The sequence below is a fragment of the Mytilus edulis genome, chromosome 7, assembly GCF_963676685.1.
Source record: "Mytilus edulis chromosome 7, xbMytEdul2.2, whole genome shotgun sequence".
NCBI lineage: Eukaryota > Metazoa > Mollusca > Bivalvia > Mytilida > Mytilidae > Mytilus > Mytilus edulis.
Window position 1 is genome coordinate 48,105,498 of NC_092350.1, and position 27,571 is coordinate 48,133,068.

At 32.5% G+C, this 27,571-nt stretch overlaps 1 protein-coding gene across 4 annotated transcripts; it reads right to left on the minus strand.

Moving 5' to 3' along the window:
• Positions 1–1,532: 1,532 nt before the first annotated feature.
• LOC139481675 (DNA damage-regulated autophagy modulator protein 1-like) lies at positions 1,533–27,137 on the minus strand. Of its 4 annotated transcripts, none has more exons than XM_071265141.1 (8): positions 26,988–27,137; positions 10,885–10,958; positions 10,255–10,308; positions 9,194–9,261; positions 7,805–7,950; positions 6,743–6,923; positions 2,474–2,553; positions 1,533–1,813 (listed from the first exon to the last, which is right to left on the minus strand). In XM_071265141.1, the coding sequence occupies exons 2-8, from the start codon at positions 10,953–10,955 to the stop codon at positions 1,631–1,633; spliced, it is 783 nt and encodes a 260-aa protein (XP_071121242.1). In that variant the 5' UTR covers positions 10,956–10,958; positions 26,988–27,137; the 3' UTR covers positions 1,533–1,630. The 4 variants fall into 4 exon arrangements, with proteins under 4 accessions (XP_071121242.1, XP_071121239.1, XP_071121240.1 ...); XM_071265138.1 differs by lacking the exons at positions 1,533–1,813; positions 2,474–2,553 and adding exons at positions 3,928–4,177; positions 6,102–6,187 and having other exon boundaries at positions 26,988–27,136; XM_071265139.1 differs by lacking the exons at positions 1,533–1,813; positions 2,474–2,553; positions 26,988–27,137 and adding exons at positions 3,928–4,177; positions 6,102–6,187; positions 25,553–25,668.
• Positions 27,138–27,571: the final 434 nt, after the last annotated feature.

A 27,571-nucleotide genomic window follows, 5' to 3' on the forward strand; every position in this document is an offset into this window, starting at 1 on the left:
CTCTATAAAACTTAGGATGGCATCATTTTGTTGCAGAACTATTAAAACAGAGAGCAAACTGTCAAATATCTTCCTAAGACTTATGATTAAACTACATGAAACTAATCCTACCAAATTTAAATGGATTCAATATGTAAAATCTATATTTGATGATACAGGTCTTAGTTTTATATGGAACGATCAATTAGTTGTAAATATTGATTGGTTAAAAAGTATGGTTAAACAACGATTAACAGATCAGTACTATCAGCATTGGTTTCGCAGATACATAATGCATCTAGGGGTGAATTCTGAATTCTTTATTCAAACTCGAGTTTGGTTTGGAACCGTATCTATTGCGATTATTACCCAAGGACAGATATTACATATCTAAACTTCGATGCTCGAATTTGAAGTTACCTATCGAGACGGGTAGATGGGCGGGGATCGCGAGGGAAAATAGAATACATTATGTAATGAGGGAATAGGGGATGAGTTTCATATATTGTTTACCTGTAAAAATGCTGATGTTTCTGCTCTTAGATCAAAGTTTATACCAAATTACTATGTAATGAATCCAAGCAAGAACAAACTCACTGGCTTGTTGTCTATATGTAACGTACAAGTTCAAAGGAAATTATCAATTTTCGTGAAGAAAATCATAAAATACTTAATCTAATTATACCAATTGTCTTTTAAAATATACTATGTATTTGTGTTTCGTTTGTCCTGTCTCGCTATGTATTATCTTAATATGTTTGTATATATTGTCCTCTTGTACACAAGTATGTGTCTTAGGTTATGAATAAAATCTTAAAGCAGCTAAACGTCTTTTTCCTATGTCATATTCAGAAATACCAAACGTCTAATTTTGGAGTTATTGCACCTCGAATGTAATTGTACATCATATTTTGAAGTTTGGGTTTTTTATCTTAAAAATTATCATTGATACAGAGAAAACTGACCAGAACAATTATATCTCTAAATAATTCAAAAGTGCAGAATTTTTTGTTTGAACCCGATAGTTGGTACCCTCGAATGATATGTTTACCTTTGCAAGGAATTATTCATAATAAAAAAATCAGAAAAATAAGATCTTCAAATAATTAACATATTCGAAATCGTGAATTGATTGCATATAGCAGTTATTGCCCCTGAAAAAGCTATATTCTTACAATTTTTTTCTTGTTTTGTAGAAATTATGATACATATTGAGAAATTGAAAATACCAACGATGGTATATATATAATAAGTACATTAAGATCTACAAATATAAAACTTCGCCGAAAACTTGTAGTTGTTGTTTTGTTTACCCTTTTGGAGCCGTTGTATTATCTTTTACAATTAGTTGTTTTAAAAGAAAGGCCTTTTTATTCTGTTGTGATGCCAGTGGGTATTTGTTTGTTTTCGTTTTGTCTGTATTAATAATAAACTTGTCTTGTCTTGTCTTGTCTTGTCTTGTCTGTGTTCGTTTGGTTTTGTTGCTAGGGTTAATGTTTTCTTCTTAGTATTCATGTTCTTCTTTGCTATCTTTGAAATAAACTTCAACATACATGTTGTAAATTTTATTAACAAAAGTACAAACAAAAAGTCACTCAAATAAGTCAATAAAATAAAACATTTTGGCATAAAAAGATTAATTTCTCTGTGATTATGCAGATTGTTCATTTCCTGTTTGTTCGACACTTACAACTTTTGTTCTGTCATGCACACTGCATGTTGGCTTTTCCAATTTAAAATACCTGAATTCTTTGTAGAAAGTTGCTAAGAATATCACAATTAAAAGTGCTACTAACCACTCTGATACGGTTGAAGTTATTCTAAAGCCATAGCCCTGAAATATATATATTTGAAAAAAAATACTCGATACAAGAAGCAATTGTTATTTTCACCTAATATTATAAAAGTTGGAAGCTCGTCATGTTTATGCATGTCCTTTACCTATAAGATATGCATGGGTGTACGGTAAATATGGATATAAAACACGGAGCAAAAAACATGTAAAAAAACTGTATGTTTTTTTAAAGTAGCACTTGCAATTGGGTTAGAGCGAATTTTATTTTATAGGCTTTGTTAGATGCGACACCATCAAATCGGGCCCTGTAACAAAAGTAGATACTGGAAAGTAGTATATAAAAAAAACACATTTGTGTATGTAGTGCAGATTTGTAATATTAATTTCCAATTATTTAATTCAAGTTTGCTCATTTTTGAAGGCTGTACAGTTACATAAAGTTGCTTACTTCTACGTCATTTGGTTTCTTGCGGAGAGTTGTCTCTTGGCAATCATATCAACTCTTATCTTTATATTATGTAGTAATAAAACTTCGGCTTTCATGTATTTCATAGAACATTTTTACAGAAAATCAACACCCATAATCAACTTATCGCAATTATTTGTTTGAAATCCAAGGTTGAAGTGAATGTGCCATCAAACAGTCTAGATAGAAATATTATCAACATACTAACTAAGTTTATATTTATCGCTACTCACCGGAACTGAAGGATTCCAATAATCCAAATTACTCTCTCCTTTGGGTTTCTTTAATTTTGATAGTAACGAGAATATTCCTACTGGAAAATGCTAAGGAAAAGTTCATATAATAAAAGTCTGATCTTCTGTTTTCATCTTTCACGGTCAGTGGATTGACGATTCAATGCTTTTTATCCTTTCGCTCAGGATCACGCATATTTTTTTTAATTTATTCAATCCAAACAGAACAGAACAGATCAGAACAGAATAGCTAAATAAGGACTAATTAAGGAAAGATTAGATGAAATCAGTTTGATAGCTGAAACATACATTTCATTTGTTTTCATACCAACATAAATTGTCAAATTTGCTGCTTGAATTTGCAGTTATAATATCTAAATTTGCCGTGTTGTCGAATGTATAACCCTTTTCACTTTTTAATATTTGTAATCGAGCATCACTGACGAGTCCTATGTTTACAAAACGCGCGTCTTTTGTACAAATTTTTAAGCCTAGTATCTTTGATGAGTTTTGTCATATGTACTTGTATCATATTTACTTGGTTGAGCTTGTACAAAGTACAACGATTCTAAGTTGGCTATAGTGCAAGGTGAACCATAAAATTAATGTCCTCCTTGTTATCCAAGCACACACTAACAATAATTATAACTAGCATCATAGGGAAGGAACAAAAAGGATGATAAAAAAATTGTTAGACCTTTAGGTTGTTTGTTTACTTACACAGGCTATTTAACACTTCATGTATAAAAGGAAAATGAAAAAGGCAAAGGGAAATGAAAAAAAAAAAACCAACACAAGTTCAATAAACGCCATGGACAGAAAGCTCACCAAAGAAGAGGCAAATAAACACCATTAACAAAACATTACAAAAAAAAACAAACAAAAACCTAAAGATGGAGCAAAAGAGGGACGAAAGATACCAAAGGGACAGTCAAACTCATAAATCTAAAACAAACTGACAACGCCAACCTGAGACCTGCCTCAAAAAACGGGGTAAACTCAGGTGTTTCGGGCGGGTAAGCGGTAGAGGTTGCTGCATCACATGTGGCACACTCTGTGTTGCTAATCCAAGTAAAATTTCAGTGACAAGTCACATTCGGTCATGTAACAATTTATATAAAGCGGACGGGAACGTGGTTTACGGCAAGTGGAATACCAGTATATAACCGTGAAAGTATAAAACGGTAAACCAAATACTGAAAGCGTCTTGATACCTTTGAATGTTAAGAAAAACAAGCAAACTCAACTTGTGTGCAGCAATTACATACTAGAATACTAGTAACTAAGTTGTTAATTCAAGTCTAGTGTTTTATTTGTAAACGACATCCGACAACAAAGAAAGCAAACGAAATCCGACAAGGCAAAGAAAGGATAAGGTTTACATTTTGTAAAAATATCAAATAAAAGTATGTGTTTAACTATAAAAAAAAATACAAAAAGGATAAGCCTAGAAATACAAAATATAAGGCAATTTTATTGGCAAATGTATAAACATATAAAAATTGTGTTCGATTGAGATCATGGCAGTCCACTACCAGATTGTTCAATATTATAATTGTTTGTTATCTTTTTGTCTTTATGCATACATTCTGGTGTGTACATTCTGAAGAATTTGAATTCCTTCACAAAAGTCAATAAAAAGAACACAGTAGATAAGGCTAGTAGCCATTCTGATATTGTCCCCGCTAGTCTTAAACCATATCCCTGCAATAAGAAGTAAACGTTATGACAACAGTATGTTGATTGATTGATACATGTCCAGTGGCAAATATTTCATGAATATTCAGTACGAGAACAAATAAACAAAAACTGTATCATAGATAAGTCATGTAATAGAGGCCATCAATAATGAAGGTCAGTGAAATGTGTAATTTCACAGGTAACAAACAGTAACTGATGTTATATTGGAAAGGGATATAAATTTTACCATGTGTCAGGTCATATAAGGACAAAGAGTTGTTACAAATGTTGTTAACGTATCTACACAATGCATCATATTTAAATCCCTCTTATAATCAGACGTGGCTGCGTACTTGTACATTCGGAGCAACCAAACAGACGCCCCAGGCAAGGGTTTTACTGCCTGTTGGAAGAAGACAACAATAGACCATATTTTGCTCACAAGTTACCTTAGGAGGTAGCTGTATTTTGCTTATTTCTATACATTAAAGGGGAAGACATATATTGGAAAAACTCTTAAACAGGGAATACGTCGTCCCTGATACGGGACGCTAAACCTTATAATACATGAAATTATTTAGAGAAGCAAGGCCGCATGTTTCGGAAAAAGTTGTACCACTATGGCAGAAACTAACGACCAACAGATACATGCGTAGGTGATTTGGATGTTTATAGTACGAGTTTTCTTATGCTTTCAAGGAAAATATGAAGATATCAAGATGCAAATTAAATAAAGCCCATAACTTCATGTCACGATGGAAAAAAACAGTATTGCTACATAAATTGATGTTAACTCTGGTGTAGAATGTTTCAGTTCCAACCAGGGGTCTAAGTGGCGCTGGTCCGGTGGTCCGACACCAGTAAAATTCGCCTCGGACCAGTAGATTTTGTCAGCTGGGGTCCAACGGACTGGTAGAAATTTGTCGATAGAACTCACTGATTGCATCGCAATATCGGTCTGATTGCAAACAAATTTAACTGCTAAATCAATTACACGGTACTGGGGGTACTTAAGTATTATAATTGATCAAGTTGATCAATATCTCGGATTAGCGTCCTTCAAAACAACACAAAATGTGGAAATTTGGGAAGGACCGCCAGACAAAAAAATGTGTCATTCAAGCGGAAGATCGGAATAATGTTTATGAAATTGAAAAGGAAACGTAAATATAAATATCCTTAGAAATAGATCGCATTTGTTAAGTTATAAAGTCGATCGCATAGTAGTGAATTATATAAAATGTGAAAAATTTGTCCCGGCTATTGATATGTGGAAAATTTATGGACAGCGCTCAAGACGACCAAGTCAGGCACACTATGGTCGTCGAGAGGATTGCGATGATGTGGAAGACAATGTTGACATTTTTTCTGTCCTTGATCCTGATTTTGATAAAGACAATAATTGAGATTATCAAATCCTATATCAAAATCAGGACCGAGACTCTCTCGTTTTCTTATCTAACATTTGTAAACGAAAGCATGAAAATAAAAGTAAAAATCTATCATTTATATTTAGTGTTTGTCAAATGAATGTCATTTTTGTAGGACCAGTATATTTGCAGCCGGGCCATTAGATTTTTCAGTCCACTGGTCCGGCTGGCAAGTACACAAAAAAGCTTAAATTCGACCCCTGGTTCCAACAGAAACGTATGCTACCTTGTTAAAATCAGATGGTGAGTAAAGCTCAGTGATATAGCTCGACAAATGATATGGTCGACAATTAGTATTTTATTATAGCTTTTGCGGCATTTATAACTTACATATGTACATTTACTTTAATATATTCAAAATATTATGTTGTGGTTTTTGTAACAACACTATCGGCAATATATAAGATAATGCTATTAAACTCCTTTCAGTGGAGCAACTGTTCAAAAATTCTTTCAGATGTTCATCAACATTAACGATAAACATACAACTGAAATAATTCATTCTATAATATACCTACCGGTTTTCCGGGTTTCCAATAAGTGTTATCTGTAACGTTAACCCAGCTTGGCGCTTGCTGGTTTGAAAGCGTTGGAAATATAAATACTGTTTAGGGTAAAGGAAACAAGCATACAAGTTTTACAAGTTCTTCCAAAATGATAATAGAACATGCAAAATAAAGAGATGTGTAAATATATTTCCCATTGAGTATCCACTAAAGACCAAACACCATTACTTTGTGTGATAAACGATAACATGATCAAATTACTGACTATGAATTGGCTTAATTCAAACTAATTAAAAAATGTATTGTGAATTCTTGAACACAATGCACTATTAAAGGGACTGGACGTAGCAAATAAAAGATGGGGACTCTAAGAATCAACATGTCAGCTGGTCCAAACGACAGCCATGTACCGATTATCAGGTTGTTTGCATATTGATATCATAAAATGTCAGCTGCGAGATGAACAAGATGAAGCTTTTTGTCGAGTTAGCGCAGCGGTCGCTAATTATGTTCTCGCAAGTAAAACCTTTCACTTAGTTTTTCTACTTTTGTGGGTTGTTTTGGTACAATTTTGTCAATTATAATTCTCGAATTACGCTAAACTATTTTTCTATCGTTATTTACCATACTCATTAGTTGTTAGAAAAGGATACACATAATAATAAATATGAATGTCAACACACTAATAACTGTCCGTATTCGACAGACTATGACAGAATTTCCTGGAAGATCTGGCATTTTAAACGACATTCCAGTCTGTATCCAGCAATAAATACTCCCTACAACAAATGCTAGAAGTGCTCCAATAAGATGTATCACAATAACATTCGTTTCCTGAAAAAGAGAATTTGAAAGTAGATATAAGAATATGTGGAATGAGTGAGGGTTTGGATGGGGTTAAATGATTAAAGAATAATGCCCTTAAAAATGAAGATTAGAGAATAACGGGCCCAAAAAATGGAGATTAAAGAAATGAATGGTCTAATTTTTTGAAGATTAGAGAAATGCGTGGTCTAATTTTTTGAAGATTAGAGAATTTTTTTTTTTTTGAAGATTAGAGAAAAAAGGGGTGAAAATTAAATGTTTACAGAATAACAGACCCCCCCCCCCCCCCCTTCAGACCCTCATGAGTGCTAATGAGACAACTTTCCATCCAAGTCAAAGTTAACCATTATTACTGGTTTTCATTGAAAATATATCTATATTTTTATTATTGATCCAACCATTAAAATACGTAACTTATACTCATTTGGGTTATTTTCATTACTCTTATATATAGCCATGGCGTTGTCAGTTTGTTTTAGATTGATAAGTTTGACTGTCTTTGGTATCTTTCGTCCCTCTTTTTTATATGTACTCGTCGTACAAACAATGGAACGTATCATATAATTTTAATATTACCTACAAGTACTTATATTATATATTTTACTATCAAGCGATAATCAATTAAATCAAAAACTTATTATTTAATACTTTAATTGATTAATCTACTTTTATTTTATTTTATTTTATTTTATTTCATTTCATTTTTATATTACATAATTTGCAAATGAAACATTTGCATGAATGTTTCAATTTGACCGAAAAAAGAAAGTCTTCGCCGTTATAATTCCCTTTACTCTAGAAAATGTATTTCCTCTTTTCATTTAAACTGTTATCTTTTTTTGTAGAAAAATCTTAATGTAAAGTTTATTTGAATATTTATATAGTTTTACCTGAAAATTTCCTACCAGGCTTATACCAAGTGCAGCTGTAATTCCCATAACAAAAGTCACTGTGTTGTATTTTAATAATTTTGTTCTACCGGCTCCTTCATAATGCGTTCTTATTTGTCGATATCGTATATAAAATATAATAAAAGCTGAAATATAATCAAATACTTGTTTAATAAAATTTAAAAAAAAGCATCTTGACATTTTTGTTAATAGATCATTGGATTTGACAAAACGGTTGTTATATAAATTTACGCCTACACTATATTCCTCTAAAATGTTTAGCAGAATATAGAAAACTACATTTTTGTAATATATAAACAATATGTATAATGACTCATACTAGGACAAATGAAAACAATTAATAGTTATCAAAAGTACCAGGATTATAATTTAGTACGCCAGACGCGCGTTTCGTCTACATAAGACTCATCAGTGACGCTCATATCAAAATAGTTATAAAGCCAAACAATACAAAGTTGAAGAGCATAGAGGATCCAAAATTCCAAAAAGTTGTGCCAAATCTATTCCTGGGACAAGAAAATCCTTAGTTTTTCGAAAAATTAATATTTTGTATCAGGAAATTTATAAAAATGATCACATTATTGATATTCATGTCAACACCGAAGTGCTGACTACTGGACTGGTGATACCCTCGGGGACGAAACGTCCAACAGCAGTGGCATCGACCCAGTGGTGTAAATAGTTATCAAAAGTACCAGGATTATAATTCAGTACGCCAGACGCGCGTTTCGTCTACATAAGACTCATCAGTGACGCTCATATCAAAATACTTATAAACCTAAACAATACAAAGTTGAAGAGCATAGAGGATCCAAAATTCCAAAAAGTTGTGCCAAATGCGGCTAAGGTAATCTATTCCTGGGACAAGAAAATCCTTAGTTTTTCAAAAAATTCAAAATTTTGTATCAGGAAATTTATAAAAATGATCACATTATTGATATTCATGTCAACACCGAAGTGCTGACTACTGGGCTGGTGATACCCTCGGGAACGAAACGTCCACCAGCAGTGGCATCGACCCGGCCAGTGGTGTAAATAGTTAATCGTTCTCTATCTATTTTTTTGCCAAAAAGAACTGACTAGCATAGAAAAGTTCGTTTTATATTTTTTCGATAGTTGATTTAACCATACATCTATTGTACCGCAAAAACACAGGTTCGTATCCTGGTCACGGCACCATATGTGTTGGGGTTAAATAAACTATTGCAATAAAGGAGACAGAACACAATCATAGTGTTGGACATTTACTTCATTTGTTTGTTTTTAGTGTTAATGCTTCGCCATACATAAGACGGCAACCTTGGATACGAAAGGTAAAACACAACGTCGTTAAATAGTATCAAACTTAGGCGAAATATATAACCTCACCTAGGACGGCACCAATATTGAGCATCTGACCGAAAACACAACTCTCAGGTGGTTTTGTACCTGTATCACTGAAAAATTAAACATATAGTATGGATAACGTTCTGTAAAATTTTGTAGATATGTAATATGTTGCAGACAATCAAATTAAAAAAAAATAATAATATTTATTTCCATACACTTCAAAATATCAAAGTGTAAGCCCGTAAAGCACATACCAGAAATGTTTTACGCAATCAAGGTAATTTAGTCGATGAGATTCTAAAGACATTATTTTGAAATTGTCACTAATTGTAAAAGGCACCAGGCTTGTAATGTAATACGCCAGACGCGCGTTTCTTCTTCATTACACTCACCAGTGACGCTCATATCAAAATAGTTATAAAGCCAAACAAGTACAACGTTGAAGAGTTTTGAGAACCTACAATTCCCACAAGTTGGGCCATATACGGCTAAGGTGATCCATAGATATTGGAAGATATGGTATGAGTGCCAATGAGACAACTATTCATCCAAGTCACAATTTATAAAAGTAATCCATTATAGGTCAAGGTACGGTTTTCAACACGGAGCCTAGGCTAACACCAAACAACAAGCTATAAAGGGCCCTAAAAATTACTAGTGTAAAACAATTCAAACGGTCTGCGAGACCGAATGGAATTTGATTATAATCATCTGTTTTATTTAAGGTTGATAATCACTATATATTTTCTCATATAGAATTTTCTAATACTTTGCCAGAATGCAGATTTGTTTACGCTTCGTTGACAAGAATATGATAAAAGTATGGGTTCTTTGTCACTTTACAAGCTACACGTCGTGTAAAATTGCCAAATTTATACTTTGCCAAAATGTGTTAATGGTAGATCTTGGTACTCTTGGTCTTCATTTTTCAAAAAAGGTCAATATATAGCTTGTCAGATGGAATAACTGCATGTGTCACATGAGACTTTTGTAGCGGACGAAATTCCTGCTCCTATTTGTTTTTCGGATATTAAAGATGTTGTATTGTTCTCACATTAACATGTAACCTAGCTAAATTTGTTTAATTATACACATCTTACCTGATGTACGGAAAGGCTGGTTCCACATGACCACTGGTTACTGCTAAAATGTATCTAAAACAAATAGTTCCATGAATTCAAAAAAGGAAGCAGAAGTTATCAAAGTAATATTCAAACTCGGTTTAAATCGAAGACAAACTCAACACTACAATGACACACATATAATCTTCTAAACACAAATGGTGTCAAAGTTAACTAAAATGTTTAAAATGTATTTTGTTGGACTGGTATTTTTCCAGTTCTACTTAATAAATCAAGACAAGAATTTCTTTTCTTTTTATTTCTGTATTACTGGTACTTGTTATCTTGTATCAATGATACCTGGTAAAAAATCAAAACTAGAAATAAAAAATGTTTTTTTCTTCAAATTATATGGTAAGATTTTATATCCCATTAGAATGTTTGGATTGATGGTGACACAAATCGATTGACATCACGCAACACGATCAGGAAACTATATGTTAAGTGTCCAGATTGTATTTTGCCTTATTACATTGATATCATCAGTTGGAATCCAAAGTCCTCTCTGTTTTTTTTTATTATTTTGCCAGCGAAATTTTTAATGTTAGCATTAAAAAATTTCCGTGAATAATGTACATTATCTACGTTCTTATTTTTTAATATACTTACGTTATTGTGAAAGTCAGTGGTACAAAAATTGCTATAACAATAGGATACACGTGTAGTCTGTCGCCAAACATTACCTTAAAAGATAGATAACACCATTTTCAAATGATTGTAGTAGAAAATGCAATAAATAGAAATCAAAAGAAAGCCTCCAATTTGACATATCTTTTGGACAGAATAAGCAAAATACACAAGCAAGGGTTTTGAACAGAAATCTTGCAAAATCAAAGACACACTCTCTAAAAATTTGAGGCACGTAGAGCGCTTTTTGTCGAGCCTGTGACTTTTGTCGCAGGAAGTTTGACATGGGGATAGTGATCCGGCGGCGGCGGCGGCGTCGTTAACTAACTTCTTAAAAGCTTTATATTTGTGAAGGGGTAGACCTGGATGCTTAATACTTTGTATATAGATGCCTCATGTCACGAAGTTTCCGTCAGTCACATGTCCAATGTCCTTGACCTCATTTTCATGATTCGGTGACTACTTGAAGAAAAAAAATCAGATTTTTTGTAATGTAAATTCTCTCTTATCATAAGTAATAGGATAATTATATTTGGTATGTGCGTACCTTGCAAGGTCCTCATGCCCGTCAGACAGTTTTTACTTGACCTCGACCTTATTTCATGGATCAGTGAACAAGGGTAGGTTTTGGTGGTCAAATCTATAAGCAATAGGTCTTGTATTTTCGGTGTATGGAATGTCTGTAAGGTGTACATGTCCAACTGGCAGGTGTCATGTGACCTTGACCTCATTTTCACGGTTCATCGCTCAGTGTTAAGTTTTTGTGTTTTGGTCTATTTTTCCTAAACTATATGCAATAGGTCAACTATATTTGAATGGAGGAATTGTTAGCTGTACATGTCTGCCTTGCATGGTTCATCTGACCTTGACTTCGTTATCATGGTTCATTGGTCAATGTTTTCTTTCTTGGTTAATGTTATGTGAAAGTTGTAATACATTATATATATATATACGTTTTTTATATAGGACTATCAACATTATCAACATAATATCAATGCTTAGTAAAGATGAGACATTTCAGGGTGTGCACTCTTGTTTGTCTTTTTTTTCATTCGAACTGAGTAGAAAATGAAAATGTATAACAGACCGTCAGGAGAAAATCAAAGAAAACTTGATTTAGTTAACATATTTTGTAACTACAATGCTGTTTGTATAGATTATAACGATATTATCACAATTGCAAAGCAAAGCAACATACATATAATGGTGACATAAGAACTGTACATGAATATCGACAAAGGATAACGAAATAAAAAATCAGTTATGATTCAAGAATGTGAACAAAGGAATTATTTGGAATTGGCAGAGTTACACTGACTGTACAACTCCTCGTCCATTTGAATTTTTCTCCCAAGTTTTACAGTACATATTTTCCCATGTACTGAATGAAATTTCACGATTGACCCAATTTTTCAAAAAAATTTGTTTAAAATATTTTTAAAAAACTGGAACATAAGTGATGTCCTCTTCCGTTTATCTTCAGCATTCGTCGCCATACAGTCATAATACAGCTGTTATAGGTTTTCAATTTTGTCAAAGCATATTTAGCTGATGTTTTCATATGTTTTGTAGTCTATGAAAGGCCGTTTTTACTTTTCCAAGTTTGCTTTGATTTTTTGTTTAACTTTACCACATGATATACTGTGTTAACGATGTTAGCTAAAAACTAGTAAACCTATTTTAATATGAAATGGTCATTTTGATCTACTTAGCTCTGCAAAGACTGGACAATCGATTTTTCTGTCGTTTTCAGTCTTTCAAAAAAAAAAATTAGGCTTATCCAATGCGGCGAATTCAGTATTGTATAGACAATTCGCCTCCAGTGAATGAAGACCTGTTTAGATAATGTTCAGATTTTTCATTAAATATTATTTAGTTGACAACATCACTACCCGAACTTGGTTGTATGAACAGTATTGAATTGACTGAACATCAGGGGCTGAACATGACTTTAAAATGTATTTTTCCAAATGTTTCAGATGATGGTAAGATCAAAATAACTGTAAAAGAATAAAATTCTATTTTTGCAAAATGTGATACTTGCGTTTTTCTCTGTGACAACTGCCAGTATTTGTGTTTTTTTAATAATCTTTTAAACCAAGCAAGCTAGAATGTAGTCCAAATAATCATAAAGTTTCGTAAGTCTATTTTGCTGGTACATCAAGGTGTTTTAGTCGATGGAATACGTCTCAGAAAAAAATTGCTTTACAAGAAGTCTTAATTATTTGGACTAGAACGATGCTGTTCTTAAAACTGAACTCTATGGAAATAATCCAAAGTTTGTACTTTGTGTTTCACACTCGCAGATTACCCTAAACACTTTCAGCTGACAAGGGACCATGGTTCTCTTCGAACGATATTAGACCTTACTTCAAGGAAAACGGAATGAAGCAACATTCGTTTTCTAAATATTGCCTGCAAGAAAAAGGAGAAGTAGAACGCCAAACATCCTATATTGAATTTCAAAGTGTTTAAAACAGCTAATGCAGGAAAGAGAGACTGGAAAATAATAAAATAACGGAAATTCCGAACCCAAGCAAAGAAAACAGACATAATACGTAAAAATTGTGGTACATCAGCTAAAAGTGTGTTATTATCTTAATCATTATAAAAATTGATAACTATTTCAACAAAGGAAAACAAAATGGTAAATTGACACTCTATAGGCAACATACATCAGCAAAATTGAAAGACAGAATAAAACCAGGTACTCCGCAGGGCGCAGCTTTATACGACTCCAGTGGTCGAAACCCTGAACAGTTAGGGCAAATTTGGTCACAATATTCAAGCTTGATACTGTCTGAATTTTGATTGTGATCAAATTTTTGACATAATATAGGTTTTTGCCACAAAATTAATGTGGTTCAAGATCTAACACATCTATTGCACAATACTGTTAAATTGAAGATTTTTTATTGAAACTTTTCATATGGTGTTACTGTAACTTAAACCTATGACAGAATTCCAATAAAAGACATTATGAAAAATGTTGAAAAAAAAATCCCTTAAAAAATGGTAAACTGAGACCCCCCCCCCCCAATTTATTGAAACCCCCCTTGGAGCAATAACCCTTAAACTCAATCCCATGCTTTCCTATGTAATATTGAACCTTGTAGTACAATTTCAGAGAGATCCATACACTGAAACACAAGTTATTGTCATGATTGTTTGGAAACTAGAAACATGCTTCTTTTTTGCCCTTTTTTGGCCCTTAATTCCTAAATATTTTGGGCAATTAACCCAAAACTTAATCCCAGCCTTCCCTTTGTTATATGGTACATTGTGGTACAATTTCAGAGAGATCCATGAAATTACACACAAGGTATTGTCTGGAAACTAGAAAAATGCTTGTTTTGGCCCCTTTTTGGCCCTTAAATCCTAAACGTTGGCCCCATGACCCCTTAAGTGAATCCAAACCTTCTACTTGTGATTGTAAACATTGCAGTATACTTTCAGAGCAATTGAAATACTGGTAAACAAGTTATTATCCTGAAACTAGAAAACTGCTTGTTTTTGTCCCTTTGTGGGCAACTAATTCCTAAACGGTTCGGACCATCATCCCCAAAATAAATCCCCACCTTCCTTTTGTAGTATTGAACCTTCTGGTAAAATTTCATAAAGATCTATTAACTTAAACTAAAGTTATTATCCGGAAACCAAAGTGTCTTCGGACGACGTCGACGCAGACGACGCTGACGACGCAGACGACACAGACGACGACATCATACCATTATACGAACCCAAATTTTTTTTGGGGTCGTATAAAAATTGACCATAGCACAGTAACACCATGGCGGGGTTTAGAAATACAGAGCTATACCAAACGTGTATTACCAAAAATAGACGAAACAGTAATAACCAAAAGTATACAATGACAAATACATAGTAACTGAACTATACCGTCATGTCTCTTGGAGTACAGAGAAGCATTTCACACGTGACAAGAGGACGAGCTCGAGTTGAAATGCGATTTTAGCCGAAATTAAGAAAAAAATGTACATACTTTCAAACGATGATAAGTCTAATCGAAATACGATTTCCTAAAATAAAGGAAAATTAATGAGGATGTGGACAGTCAGGCAAACATGTAAATTTGAACGAAGTAGTTATTGTCATTCTGGTGCAATGCAATGTAAAAACAAACAAGCTGTCGACAAATGTTAATTAGGATACGTTTCGAGGAGTGAAGAAATAAAGAAGTAAAATAACAAAACAAACAATAATGGCGACTGTGGTCACCAATGACTGACACATTGGAAGATCAAAGCCTACAAAATACAGATGTATAATGAGAAATTTTCCAACCGATGAAAACAGGTCAATACCGAATGAACTATGTCATATACTAAACGATTTGTCAAAATATAAATAAATGTGTAAGGTTAAGTAAAGTAGTTCATAAGGTACTATTTTGTTATCTACAATTAATTAAATATTTCACAATCCATAGTTGATGTTTTAAAAAAAATATTAATTGATAATTTTTATTTCCCATTTACGAACACAAATACAAGTATTTTAAGGAAAAATGACATGTAGAATTTGATATTAACAAGTAAGGTAAAGAAAGACTGAGTTCATCGTGACCTCAAGTGGTGTACATGTACTAATTAACACTTTCCTTTCCAAAAAAATTATCATATTTATAAAATGTGAGTTTTGTAACCCGAATTTGTTTTTCTCAATCGAATTATTAATTTTGAACAGCGGTATTCTACTGTTGCTCACATTTATTTTTTAACTAGCTTTCAGTAACTGTAATACCCTAAGATAATCGCTACTATGTCTTTTTTTGCCTTCGGTGATTCTCGTTTAAGCGGCCGCTCGTTTAAGCATATATGGTAATTGTATCGGCCGACGGTTAAAAAAACATAATACAAATAGATCCTTTGACAGAAAGTTTTCATACTTGATATGATTGTTTGTCGTCATATTTTCTTGGCTTAGCTATATCCTAACCTAACTTTGATTTGACAACGTTGATGGAAGTAAAGGGATCATGACCTTTCTATTTTACTTTTGTTAAAACAGCACATCACAGTTGTGAATGCAATTCGTGTGAGTCCGCTTTATAGAACGCTCACATACCTGATACTATTGTTTGCCATCATGTGACAACACTACTTTGTCTTTTATTTGAATATTTTTATAGGAACTATTGGAATTCTGTCATAGGTTTAAGTTACAGTAACACAATATGAACGCAAATCCATCGAAACCGTTTGACGGAAGCTCTCGTATTTGGAAGGTTTGCTTCCAATCATGTTATTGACCGTAATATACCTTCATTTTGGGTTGTCCCATTAATAAGAGTTATGGGATACTGTCGTAAAACGTGAAAGGTTTAGCGCTATAAAACCAGGTTTAATCCACCATTTTCTACATTTGAAAATTTCTGTACCAAGTCAGGAATATGACAGTTGTCCATTCGTTTTTTATGTGTTTTGTCCTTTGATTTTGCCATGTGATAAGGGACTTTCCGATTTGATTTCCCCCTGAGTTCAGTATTTTTGTGATTTTAATTTTTACTATCCTACAATGTACACAAGTATGTGGTCAACTCGGAACCTATTTATAGCAAACAATCCACAATTGGTTTTTGCATACAGTTAAATGCCGAACGGTGAAATAATGCTCCTTACATCAACGTTATTAGGTCACTAGAGCAAAGTCAATTCACACCATCTTATATGTATATTGGACATAAAGTTAATGTTTATCTGACCTTGTTTGATTAAGTTCACAGTTTCATTATTCCTCCTCGGACATTCATCCATTGCCTGATTGCAATTATTATCAACATCTGTGTATTGAAATATTTTAAACATGTTATATAACAGTCGTATTCCTATTCATTATGCCTTGAGCACGTGTGTCATCTAAAGACATATAAAAATTTGTAATTATTGATACAAGATTGATACCAAACCACGGGTATATTCGTGCAATGATAAATTTTAATTACACATATTTCTTGTACCTAAAACCCATTGCGTTGGTTATTAGAGAATTATTAACACCTTAAACTAATGTAACAGTCCGAACTTATGAAATAGGACAATAAGAAATCATAATTTTAAAAAAGAGAAACAATCGCTCAGAAATCCATTTTTTTATATATTTTTGAGAGGAACTTTTTTTATCTCAATTTACACTAAGCTGTCATTAAATTCAATTCTAAATATATATTTTGCATTATGATATCATGGTAAAGAGGAAATGCAATCATCAGGCTGTCGCTCTAAGTGGTGTATTTAATACACGTATTCCTACAGTAAATGGTGTCCACCCTTAAATTGTCGAGTAGAGGGATTTTTAAGATCACTTAGTTTTACATTTAAATATCATTAATTATGTGGCGGGAATGGCTTTGACAGTATATAACTACATGCACAGTGCAAATTATTTCAGAAGATAGAGAAAGGTAGACAAGTCATAGTTTGCATGTATGAATGGTCTTTCTAAAGTGGAGTTGCATGTCACCACTAATTGGCTTGTAAAATGTTTTTTTTTATTACATGACCGTCTAACACTAAACATTGGACCTTCACTTCCTCTAACAGTTCAGTTACCAATGACATTTTCGCCAAAATCTCAGTTTAAAGTTTATATGTAAGAGTAAGTTTATTTGGTGGAGCAGCGGATAGATTTTTTGTTTTAATTTTCTTAGGGTAAATACTACTTTCTGTCTGATATATATGTTTTAAGGTGTCTATATCCATTTGATATGGGTTTTTCCGGCTGAGGTCATTTATTCAGTTAGGTGTACATGACCTGCAATGGTTCAACTCCCTTTGATCATGTTCTCGGGGTTCAGTGATCCATATGGACATTTCCTGTACAGGGCAATCTCAAAGTTACGTGGAAGGTCAACTATATTTCTAATTGTTTAAAATAATTTAAGTAACTGTAATCTGACTTTCTGGTATGAATAAAGGCAACAGTAGTATACCAGTGTTTAAAAGTCATAAATCGATTGATAGAAAACAAATTCGGGTTACAAACTACAACCGAGGGAACACACCAGTTATAAGAAGAAAACAAAGGAAGAACAGGAACATTGTGAAGTGCAACAAAACAAACGTCAACATACATAGAAACGAAATATTTTATAACAATTGCCAATTTGCTGACCAGGTACAAGACACCTGGTATTTTTTGCTTCATTTTCATTGTATTTGACAAATGCATTCCTACAACAAAAAGTGTCAATCCTTAAATTGTACAGTAGAGGGATTTTTAGGATCACTTAGTTTTACATATAAATATCATTAATTATGTGGCGGGAATGGCTTTGACAGTTTATATGGGGACGGAGTCCCCAATAACAATAGAAAATTCAATAAAAAAAAAATTCGGGAAAATTTCCCGAATTTTTCATTGTACTAATGAACTCAAAATCGTTCAAATTTTTTTTTGTCGTGTTTTGAAATCCCGGACCTGCGCAGAAATGTACAATGTACTACCTTTTTTCGGTCTCGTTTGTATGAAACTTTGAGTAAAATATATATTTATCAGTCTAGTATAAAATAGGAAGGAACGTGCAATACCAATTTCATTTTTAATAATTCCTTGATATGAAAAAACGTTACCTGATGATAGCGTTTCTTTGTTTACATTGCACATGACGTCATAATTTAAATAACGTCACAACTAAAATCCCTAACAACAGAACCAAAATCGGAAACGTTACGGTATTTCCGTTTCTTTTTTTTTTAACAAAAAAATAATTCATACAGACTTCGTCCCCATTTACAGGTAATGCCTGCCTCATATTAGCTACATGCACAGTGCAAATTATTTCAGAAGATATAGAAAGGTAGAAAAGTCATAGTTTGCATATAAATGGTCTTTCTTAAGTGGAGTTGCATGTCACCTCTACTTGGCCTATATACTGGTTATTTGATTTTATGACCGTCTAACACTAAACACTGGACCTTCACTTCCTCTCAAAGTAAAGTTACCAATGAAATGTTTGCCAAAATCTCAATTTAAAGTTTATATAAGGTGAAGTTAATTTGGTGGACCAGAGGATACATTTTCTGTTTTAATTTACTTTGGGTAAATACTATGTTTTGTCTAATATATGTTTTAATGTGTATATACCAATCCGATACAGGGATTTAACCTTTATCGCGTTTCATTTGACCTGCTGATGTTATTCTTTAATTAGGTGTACATGGTCTTCTATGATTCAACTTTATTCGTTCATGTTCCCCTAGTTCATTGATTCATATGGACATTTCCTACACAGGGCAATCTGGAAGTTACAAGAATGTCAACTATTTCTAATAGGTTTATAAAATCTTAATCACGGTAATATGACTTTCTAAAATGAGACACCTTATGATTTTCGCTCCATTTTCAATGATTATGAATTGATTTAAAGCATGTCAACATATTGTTCACTTACATTTTGCGTCACTCTTACTACTAATCATGCTATTGGCCATGGTTTTAATTCGTCAACAGATGAAAATCACAAATATTCAGCAGATTTTATTTGAAATACAGCTTTACTAAACATGTCAAACTTTTTATAATGCATTTAAATAAATGTTGACCAAGGGTATTTTAAACAATATAGAAATTGCATACAAAATGATAGAAAATCTGTTACATGTACTGATTTAAGACATCTCTAAATATCGTACTAATGTATAATGTATATCAGCATTTTTGAAATTTGAACTGCGATATTTAATGATGACTAATAAATACTGATATACGTTTGACAAATCTTTGTAACACTGTTAATTATGAGTGAGATTGAAATATTTCTGACACTTTTGGATTTATACTGAATTTAATTCTCTTGGAAAGTAAGTTATACTGAGACAAAATCTGAAAATGTATAATTTTTGCCAATAAGTGAACAAAAAAAAGGTCTTGTATCTCGAAAACAAGCACACGGACCCTCCATTCTGTTCGGCTTTTATTGTTTCTTTATTTATTCTATCAATTCATAACAGTCTTTTAAAAAGCTTGTTATTTTTAAACAGAGTAGCAAATATCCTTAAAACGCACTTTTTTTGCACTTACATATTGGTCATGTCATGAGGACCGTAATTAAGGGCCAATGCCAGTTACATTCCCATTCTTTACTCCCTAGTAGATAATTTATTGACACTACCTCATCTCCGGATATTATTATATTTATGTAAGACCTTATATATAACTGCTGATTTTAAATATTTGTAATGTGATTTTTAAAATTCCACCCCGATAAAGTTTTATCCATTGTTTATCTGAAAATCAAATCTTTCAAAGAATATCCAAATCAGCAGTTATATGTAAGGTCTTACATAAATATAATAATATCTCAGATAAGTTCTTTGAAAATTAATCCAAATTCAGTTCAGTTACATAATATACTCACCATTTATTTTAGGTTTTCATTGCCATTACTGTTAATACAAGGTAAGAGAGTTAGAGAATAATTCAACATTTTCAAATGATTTAACGCAAGGTTTTTATTCATACGAAAATCCGGAGATGAGGTAGTGTCAATAAAGTATCTACTAGAGAGTAAAGAATGAGAATGTAACTGGCATTGGCCCTTACGGTCCTCATGACATGACCAATATGTAAGCGTACATTCTAAACGGATTTCTGTCTATATATTAAAGACATATAATTACATTTCATCTTTCATTGGAATACGTTATTTTGGTTGGCTAACAGCAATCGCGCGTCATTCTGTAACTAACCATAATTTCAAAATGAAATGTAACATTCATTATTCATGACACGAGCTTCCTAATAAAGTGCGCAGGTAAATGAAAGAAAACTTGACAGAAATCATATATTCTAGATTGTAGCAAAAATATGTAATTACAAGTATTTAATGATTCTTTAAGTTTTAGTAATAAAGGGTGTAAAAGCATTGACAGTGCGCACATTTTAGGATAGTTCGCACTTCATACAAAATTCACTTCGGTCAGCGCTTTTACATCGCAATACATTTACAAAATAGAAGAAAAAATCTTTAGACCCGGCATTTTAATAACACAAATGGAAGAACACACATTGAGGATCTAGGAACTGTTGTCTGTAATTCAAACAATTGTTAAATGTGGTACCAATGGCAATTATAAAAATTGTATAAAAAAATCGAGTTCTATCCTGTTACCAAAGGAAACAATTTTAAAAAGTTTCTAATGGGAATAAGAAATAAGTTTAAGACACTATTTGTGGTTTACTAGTATATCCTGCAATAGTTTATCAAATGCCAATTGTTGATTTTAGCATTTGCAATACAAAAGGTTTAGAAATATCCTAAAATATAGTCAGATATGTCGGTAACATGAAAGTATCTTGAGTAACAGGACAACGGTAACAGGACAGAGTTGGCAACAGAAAGGATTTTTTTCTCAAAAAAATGCATTATTTTATAAAAATACATGATTTCAGATTGGTGCATTGGAAGATAACAACAACAATGTCATTTATCCTTTGGAACTGTATTTGCAAGATGAAAAATCTGCCTAGATAATGAAAAAAATCTATAATAAATTCTTTTCTGTTACTAACTTCTATTTTAAAATTACACAATGTTCTCTGCTGTTATTAAAAGCAAAATACCTATTTTTTCATTCAATATACTGTATATTATTTTGAAATTTATTTAATATGGTGTCACCGTGATGATAACTTATATTAAATGAAATAGTTGGCATATAGTAGATTAACTTTTTGATTCATCAGTGAAATTGTCTTGAACATCCTTTTTGTTACTGATTATAGTTATGCTGTTACTTTCAATCAGGTATCATGACAGAACGTAACGGAAAGGAATTACGCAGTACTTTTTTTTTCATTTACTCGAATTGTGTATAAGTTTACTTCCATCTACATGTCAATTTGATAAGATACTAGAAAAACACATGTACTGGTATCGTACTGACAATGAAATATTCTCAGAAGGTATACAAAAAGGCTGTAACAGGAGAGAACATCAATATTATTAGGTCTTTCCACTTTTCGTGGAAAGACCTTTTGTTTTTCTTCTGATTATCTTTTTGTTTTTCTTCTACCGTCTGAGATGCTTTTTTGTCTTACAACATATCGAATGAATTGTTTTGTCAATGATGTTGTACAGTAATGAGGGTTTAAAAACTCACCCTGTGTGACCAAACACTTATTCTTATAGGAGTTATCTCCCCGCGTCCCCTTTTTCTTGTTATCGCTATATCTCTAAAACCGTAAAAGATTTTAGCAAACTGTTTTCACCAAATTGTTCGTCTACTCTTGAGAGTGATTTGACCTATTTGACTAGAGTGATCGGAAGACATCTTATGGGAGTTATTTCCCTTTGAAAATTTAAGATAGGCGATTTGTTGGATAAATTCATACGTTATAAGTCGTAGAGGCCTAAAGTCTTTTAATATGAAGTCCTTGGTCCATTTGAAGGAAATTGAGGTCAAGGTCAAAGGTCAAGGTCAAGTTCTAAATTTTGAATTTTGCTTGTTATCGTTATTCCACAGAAACTGTGACAGTAAATGATATGATGTTTTTGCCAAATAACTGTTTACAATAAGGCGCAACTTCAACCTATTTCAGTCAAAGTGTTTTGATTAACCTTTATAGGAGTTTTCTCTCCTTATGTATTTCAAATCAGTATTTCTCCACAACCATACAAGTGATTGACCTCTGGTCTTCTATTTTGAGTTCACTGACCTATAACCTTGAAATTGAGGTCAACGTCAAAGGTCAATTTGACGTTCTAGATTTTGACCTTTGCTAAAAATTATTTTATGTTCTTGATAAAACAATTAAGTCTTCTGCATATACCTATTAATCTTATTTTTTTATATCAATTTGAAAAACCAAATTACATCAACAAGGAGTGACATTTTCTAACTTCCTTTTTTAAATTTCATTCTTATTATCGAGGTGGAAAGACCTTCAATTGTTCTCTGAAGAATGGGGAATTTTTCTCCAAATTCTGATCTTTGGGGAGTTCAGATATTTAAAACTGGTTGCTATTCACCTAAACATATGGAATCATACGTTCAGGTAATGATGCTCTTCACATTGCATTACAAGAAATAATTTTTTGGTCTTTCAAAGATGTCCACAAGTGGAAAAACACCAAGCGATAACAGGAGGGAAATTACCACTGGGGACAACATTTTAAAACACCCTTAAAAATGCAAATTTTTCTTACATGCTTTAGTTATAACAAAACCAGACCAGTAATGGAGAAGTGTTCTATATAATCTATCAGATATGTGAAAATCGGAAGGCTGTTTTATTCTTTGAATGATTTAATTTTCAGAAAATAACAGGGACCAACATGATTTTTTGGGGGTTGACCATTTAAATTATGATATTTTATTAGAAGATATATTAAAAAGAATGTTTAATTGGTTGCAGTTAGTGCATTATATACTCTAGTTAATACTGTAACTTAAAATTCTCAAAAGGATTCCTGAATAAAAAAATAATTGCTGGTAAAGTGTGGGACATGGAAATTAGACTTTTTCAGATATTGTCTCATATACCAAAAGGGTTTAGTTCCAATATAATAATAGACGTGCTATTTCTGTTAAATCGTACTCTAATTCGCTAACAGCTTTTTCATGTGCAGTTTTTAGAATTTCTGAAAAATTTGCACATAACAAATTCAAAGTGAAATTCCACGATAGAAATTGTGGTGAAGAAACGTGCCGCTTTCCAGTCTTAAATTCTAATACACAAAATCAACTAATGACTGTTATAAAAAAGTTACATCAACAAATGGTCATCGCTGTATAAATTCATATATTATACAAGTGCTCCATGATTCTGTTGATTGGTCCATGATAGCGGTGAAATTCGGCACCAAAGTAATACAGCCAAAGTTTGGATCAGGAATCGCCATATGAAGTATTTCTGTCGATTATACGTTATATAATCAATGTTTATATGTGTAACACCACTAATTCGGGCCCGGCCAGAAAGCACATACCAGAAAGTAGTACATATCTAACGCAAAATAGTTCCTACGCATGAGTGTAGCTTTCAAAATAGAAAAGTAGTTCATATTTAACGTAAAATAGTTCCTACGCATGAGTGTAACTTTCAAAATAGAAAAGTAGTACATATTTAACGCAAAATAGTTCCTACGCATTAGTGTAACTTTCAAAATAGAAAAATAGTACATATTTAACGCAAAATAGTTCCTACGCATGAGTGTAACTTTCAAAATAGAAAAGTAGTTCATATTTAACGTAAAATAGTTCCTACGCATGAGTGTAACTTTCAAAATAGAAAAGTAGTACATATTTAACGCAAAATAGTTCCTACGCATTAGTGTAACTTTCAAAATAGAAAAATAGTACATATTTAACGCAAAATAGTTCCTACGCATGAGTGTAACTTTCAAAATATGTTGGATATTTAGGTATTTTTGGCATCAAATGAAAGCTGAAGGACTGGTGATCATTGTAGAACACTTTTGGACTTTTAATTTTAAATATTAAAAAAACTGCACCAAAGTTTAAAAAGATGGTACATTTTGTCTGTTTGTCAGAGTCTGAAGTACCAGTTTAGGTACATCCGAAGATCCGGGAACCAGTTCTTTCTTATATGCCATTAAAGGTATGTTGATTTTTTTCAGTAGAAGACACCATAAAGTGTTGATTTGACATGCAATGATTGCCACTTTATTTGAACTTAAAATGAAAGAGATGTGCCTGCTTGAAATGGAGGAATTTAACATAGAAAGCAATGGGACCATGAATTAGTGGTGTACTTCCAGAAAACATGAACAGAGAACTTAGTTAAGCAAATATGCATACAGTGCTCAATAATTTCCTTAACATTATATCACATGAAAGTCGATTCATATGAGCCTAGTATTCAATATCATAGTATACAAATCAATTACATTTCATTTATTGAATTTACCTTTATAATATCTTAGAAGGAGATCAGATGCTTCAACTTAGGTCACTAATACTTTTGAGTTTTCTACCATTTGTGAAGGTGTTACTTTGCACCTAATGATGAGTAATAAGGTAGAAACTGCAACGTTACCAATTCAAGTTGACAGACACGATAATCGGGAAATATTTTGGTTAATAAATTTACACGTACGTGACGTATTAAAAGGATACCAATGCCACCCATTTCTAGAATCCTAAGTTCTCCGTTGTGGAGCTTTTTGCAGGACAATAGAAAGACCAATCAAATGCTTCTAGCCACCAAATATCAACTTTGAGTAGGATAATTAAAATTCCTTGATAATTTATCATTCCATCAATGGAGAATATCATAAAGATATGGTATATATCATGTCAATACAGACGCACTGATCATTGGGCTAATGGTGTCATCGATCATACAGCACTAAAAAATGATGATTTGGTGAGTAATGAGTTCTTTTTCTGGGTTTACCTTCATCAAGAACGTTCAATTCAATTTCTGCTATGACTAGGGTGAAAAGTACTTGAATACGGAAAGAGTAAGTACCATCAAACGGTCGGTAAATGAAAGGAGAGGACAATATATATGTTATGAAAAATTGAAGAGCATCAAAACTAAAAAAACAGCTTTCAATTTTTTTTCAAAAACAAAACGATACGCATTAATGTTTAATTAAATACTATATATAGGTAGAGAAGGGAAAATACATAATACACAAAATACAGTAACGTATACTTACGGAGTATTATTTTGATTGGAAACGAAAAATAATTGATAATGCAACGATATTTTCCTGCTGTTATTTAACGCATTGTAAGTATACTGAGTTTAAACTTTAAAGAAAATTATTTAGATTGTTCGTACATTTTACCCCAATTTATCATAGATAACACATGCATGCATCGTAGACCCATCCGATATCACTTAAAGGTTTCGCAATAGTTTATCTAAGATTAAACTTTGTTTAAACAACAATTTTGTATTTTAATATCATATGATTATTAATATTAAAACATGGCAATGGATGACCAACGAACTTTCAGAAAAATAAGCTAATGGTAAATTTAAAGAATCACGACTGTATACAAAAAGAAAGAAAATTAAGAGAATTTATTTTACATAGTTGTTTAACATGTTTAATACATTTTCAGTGCATCTTAATTCATGTAAACTTAATTGATAAAAAGGACCACCTGGTCCAAAAAATTGCATGTACTATCATGTAGATAGTTAAAGCGGCAGATAACATTATATCATGCCCACATGCAAATGCATGTACATGATTTCTTTAAAATTGAGAATGGAAACGGGGAATGTGTCAAAGAAACAAAAACCTGAACAAAGAGCGAAAAACAGCACCAGATCACCAATTGATCTTTAGTACAGCGAGAAAATTCCTAACCCGGAGGCAGGATTCAGCTGGCCTCTATGCCCTTTTTGTTAAACAGCTCTCGATATATTATGGTAAAATTGGAATAATTAGTATAATATTCAAAAAAGCTAATTATTTACAGTTAAAATAGGTAAGAAGACATGATTTAAAATGGATATGTATGAAAAATGTTTTGACTTATTTTCTTGTATTCCTAACTGAACATAGTTTAAGATAACTATAAACTGCAAGGTCTGCATGAAAAAATAAGATGTGGTATGATTGCCAATGAGACATTCCCTTCAGAGACCAAAAATGACGTAGAAATTAATAACTAAATGGCACCATACGATATTCAACTATGAGCAAAACCGATTTCCCATAGTAAGCATTAGAGGCCCCGAAATGACAAAAGGTCAAATGCATGTAAAAAAATGAAGAAAAAAATCATATACAATCAAACAAAACGCCAGTCAATGAATTACAGGCTCCTTACTGCCTTAGAACAGGCAGATACAGAATGTGGCTTGGTTAAACATGTATTCTCCCGATAATCTGGGACAGTCGTCGTTTTAGTTACAAAGTTTCACTGAATGTGTAGGAAGCCAAACAGTGAATTCTGGAGAGTTAGGAGAGACAAGTTGTAATCAGAATTCTATTTCCGTCTTCTCTTTTTTGAAACGCTTTTTAGCATATATATTGCTTTGTCTGTCATAGAGAATCAAGACTCCACGACCAAATACTTCCCATCATTTTGTATCATTGGTTAACGATTTAAACTCGTGTTAAAAGGTCTACTTACGGTGTTCTATTTTTTAGCATGTAGAATCCAAGTTCATTCACAAACGTCCATACGAGAAAAGATTATACATAAACGTCAATATTTTTATTTACTTTTAATCTTAACATTTTCAGATAAGATTATTCGTTTGTCACGATCCATAATCCTGAGAGTTGTCGGTCGTGATACAATGTGATACTGCTCTTTTGTTAGACTGTTTGATTGTTTGGTTTTTGATTGCATGTGTTCTAGTTTTTATCTTATCTTGATGAATTTTGTAATATTGAGTTATTCATATCCTAGTCATCAGACGGATGGGACATTTTGTTTTCTAGATTGTATACCACGATACTCATCTTCCCTAGAGAAGGTATAATGTCGGATTTAAAAATCACGAAAATGTCTCTTCCTCGTTCCAGTGTTGACCAATCTTTGAAAGGAACCAATAAGATTGTTTATGTGTGGTCATGATAGTTTCCATTAAAACAAACTTTCTTTCCAATGGTGTATTTTTTTTTTTGTGTGTGTATATTGTAAACTATTTGTAACGTTTTACATTGAATTATATATAGATAGTGCACAGGCATGTTTTGACTATATCGTGT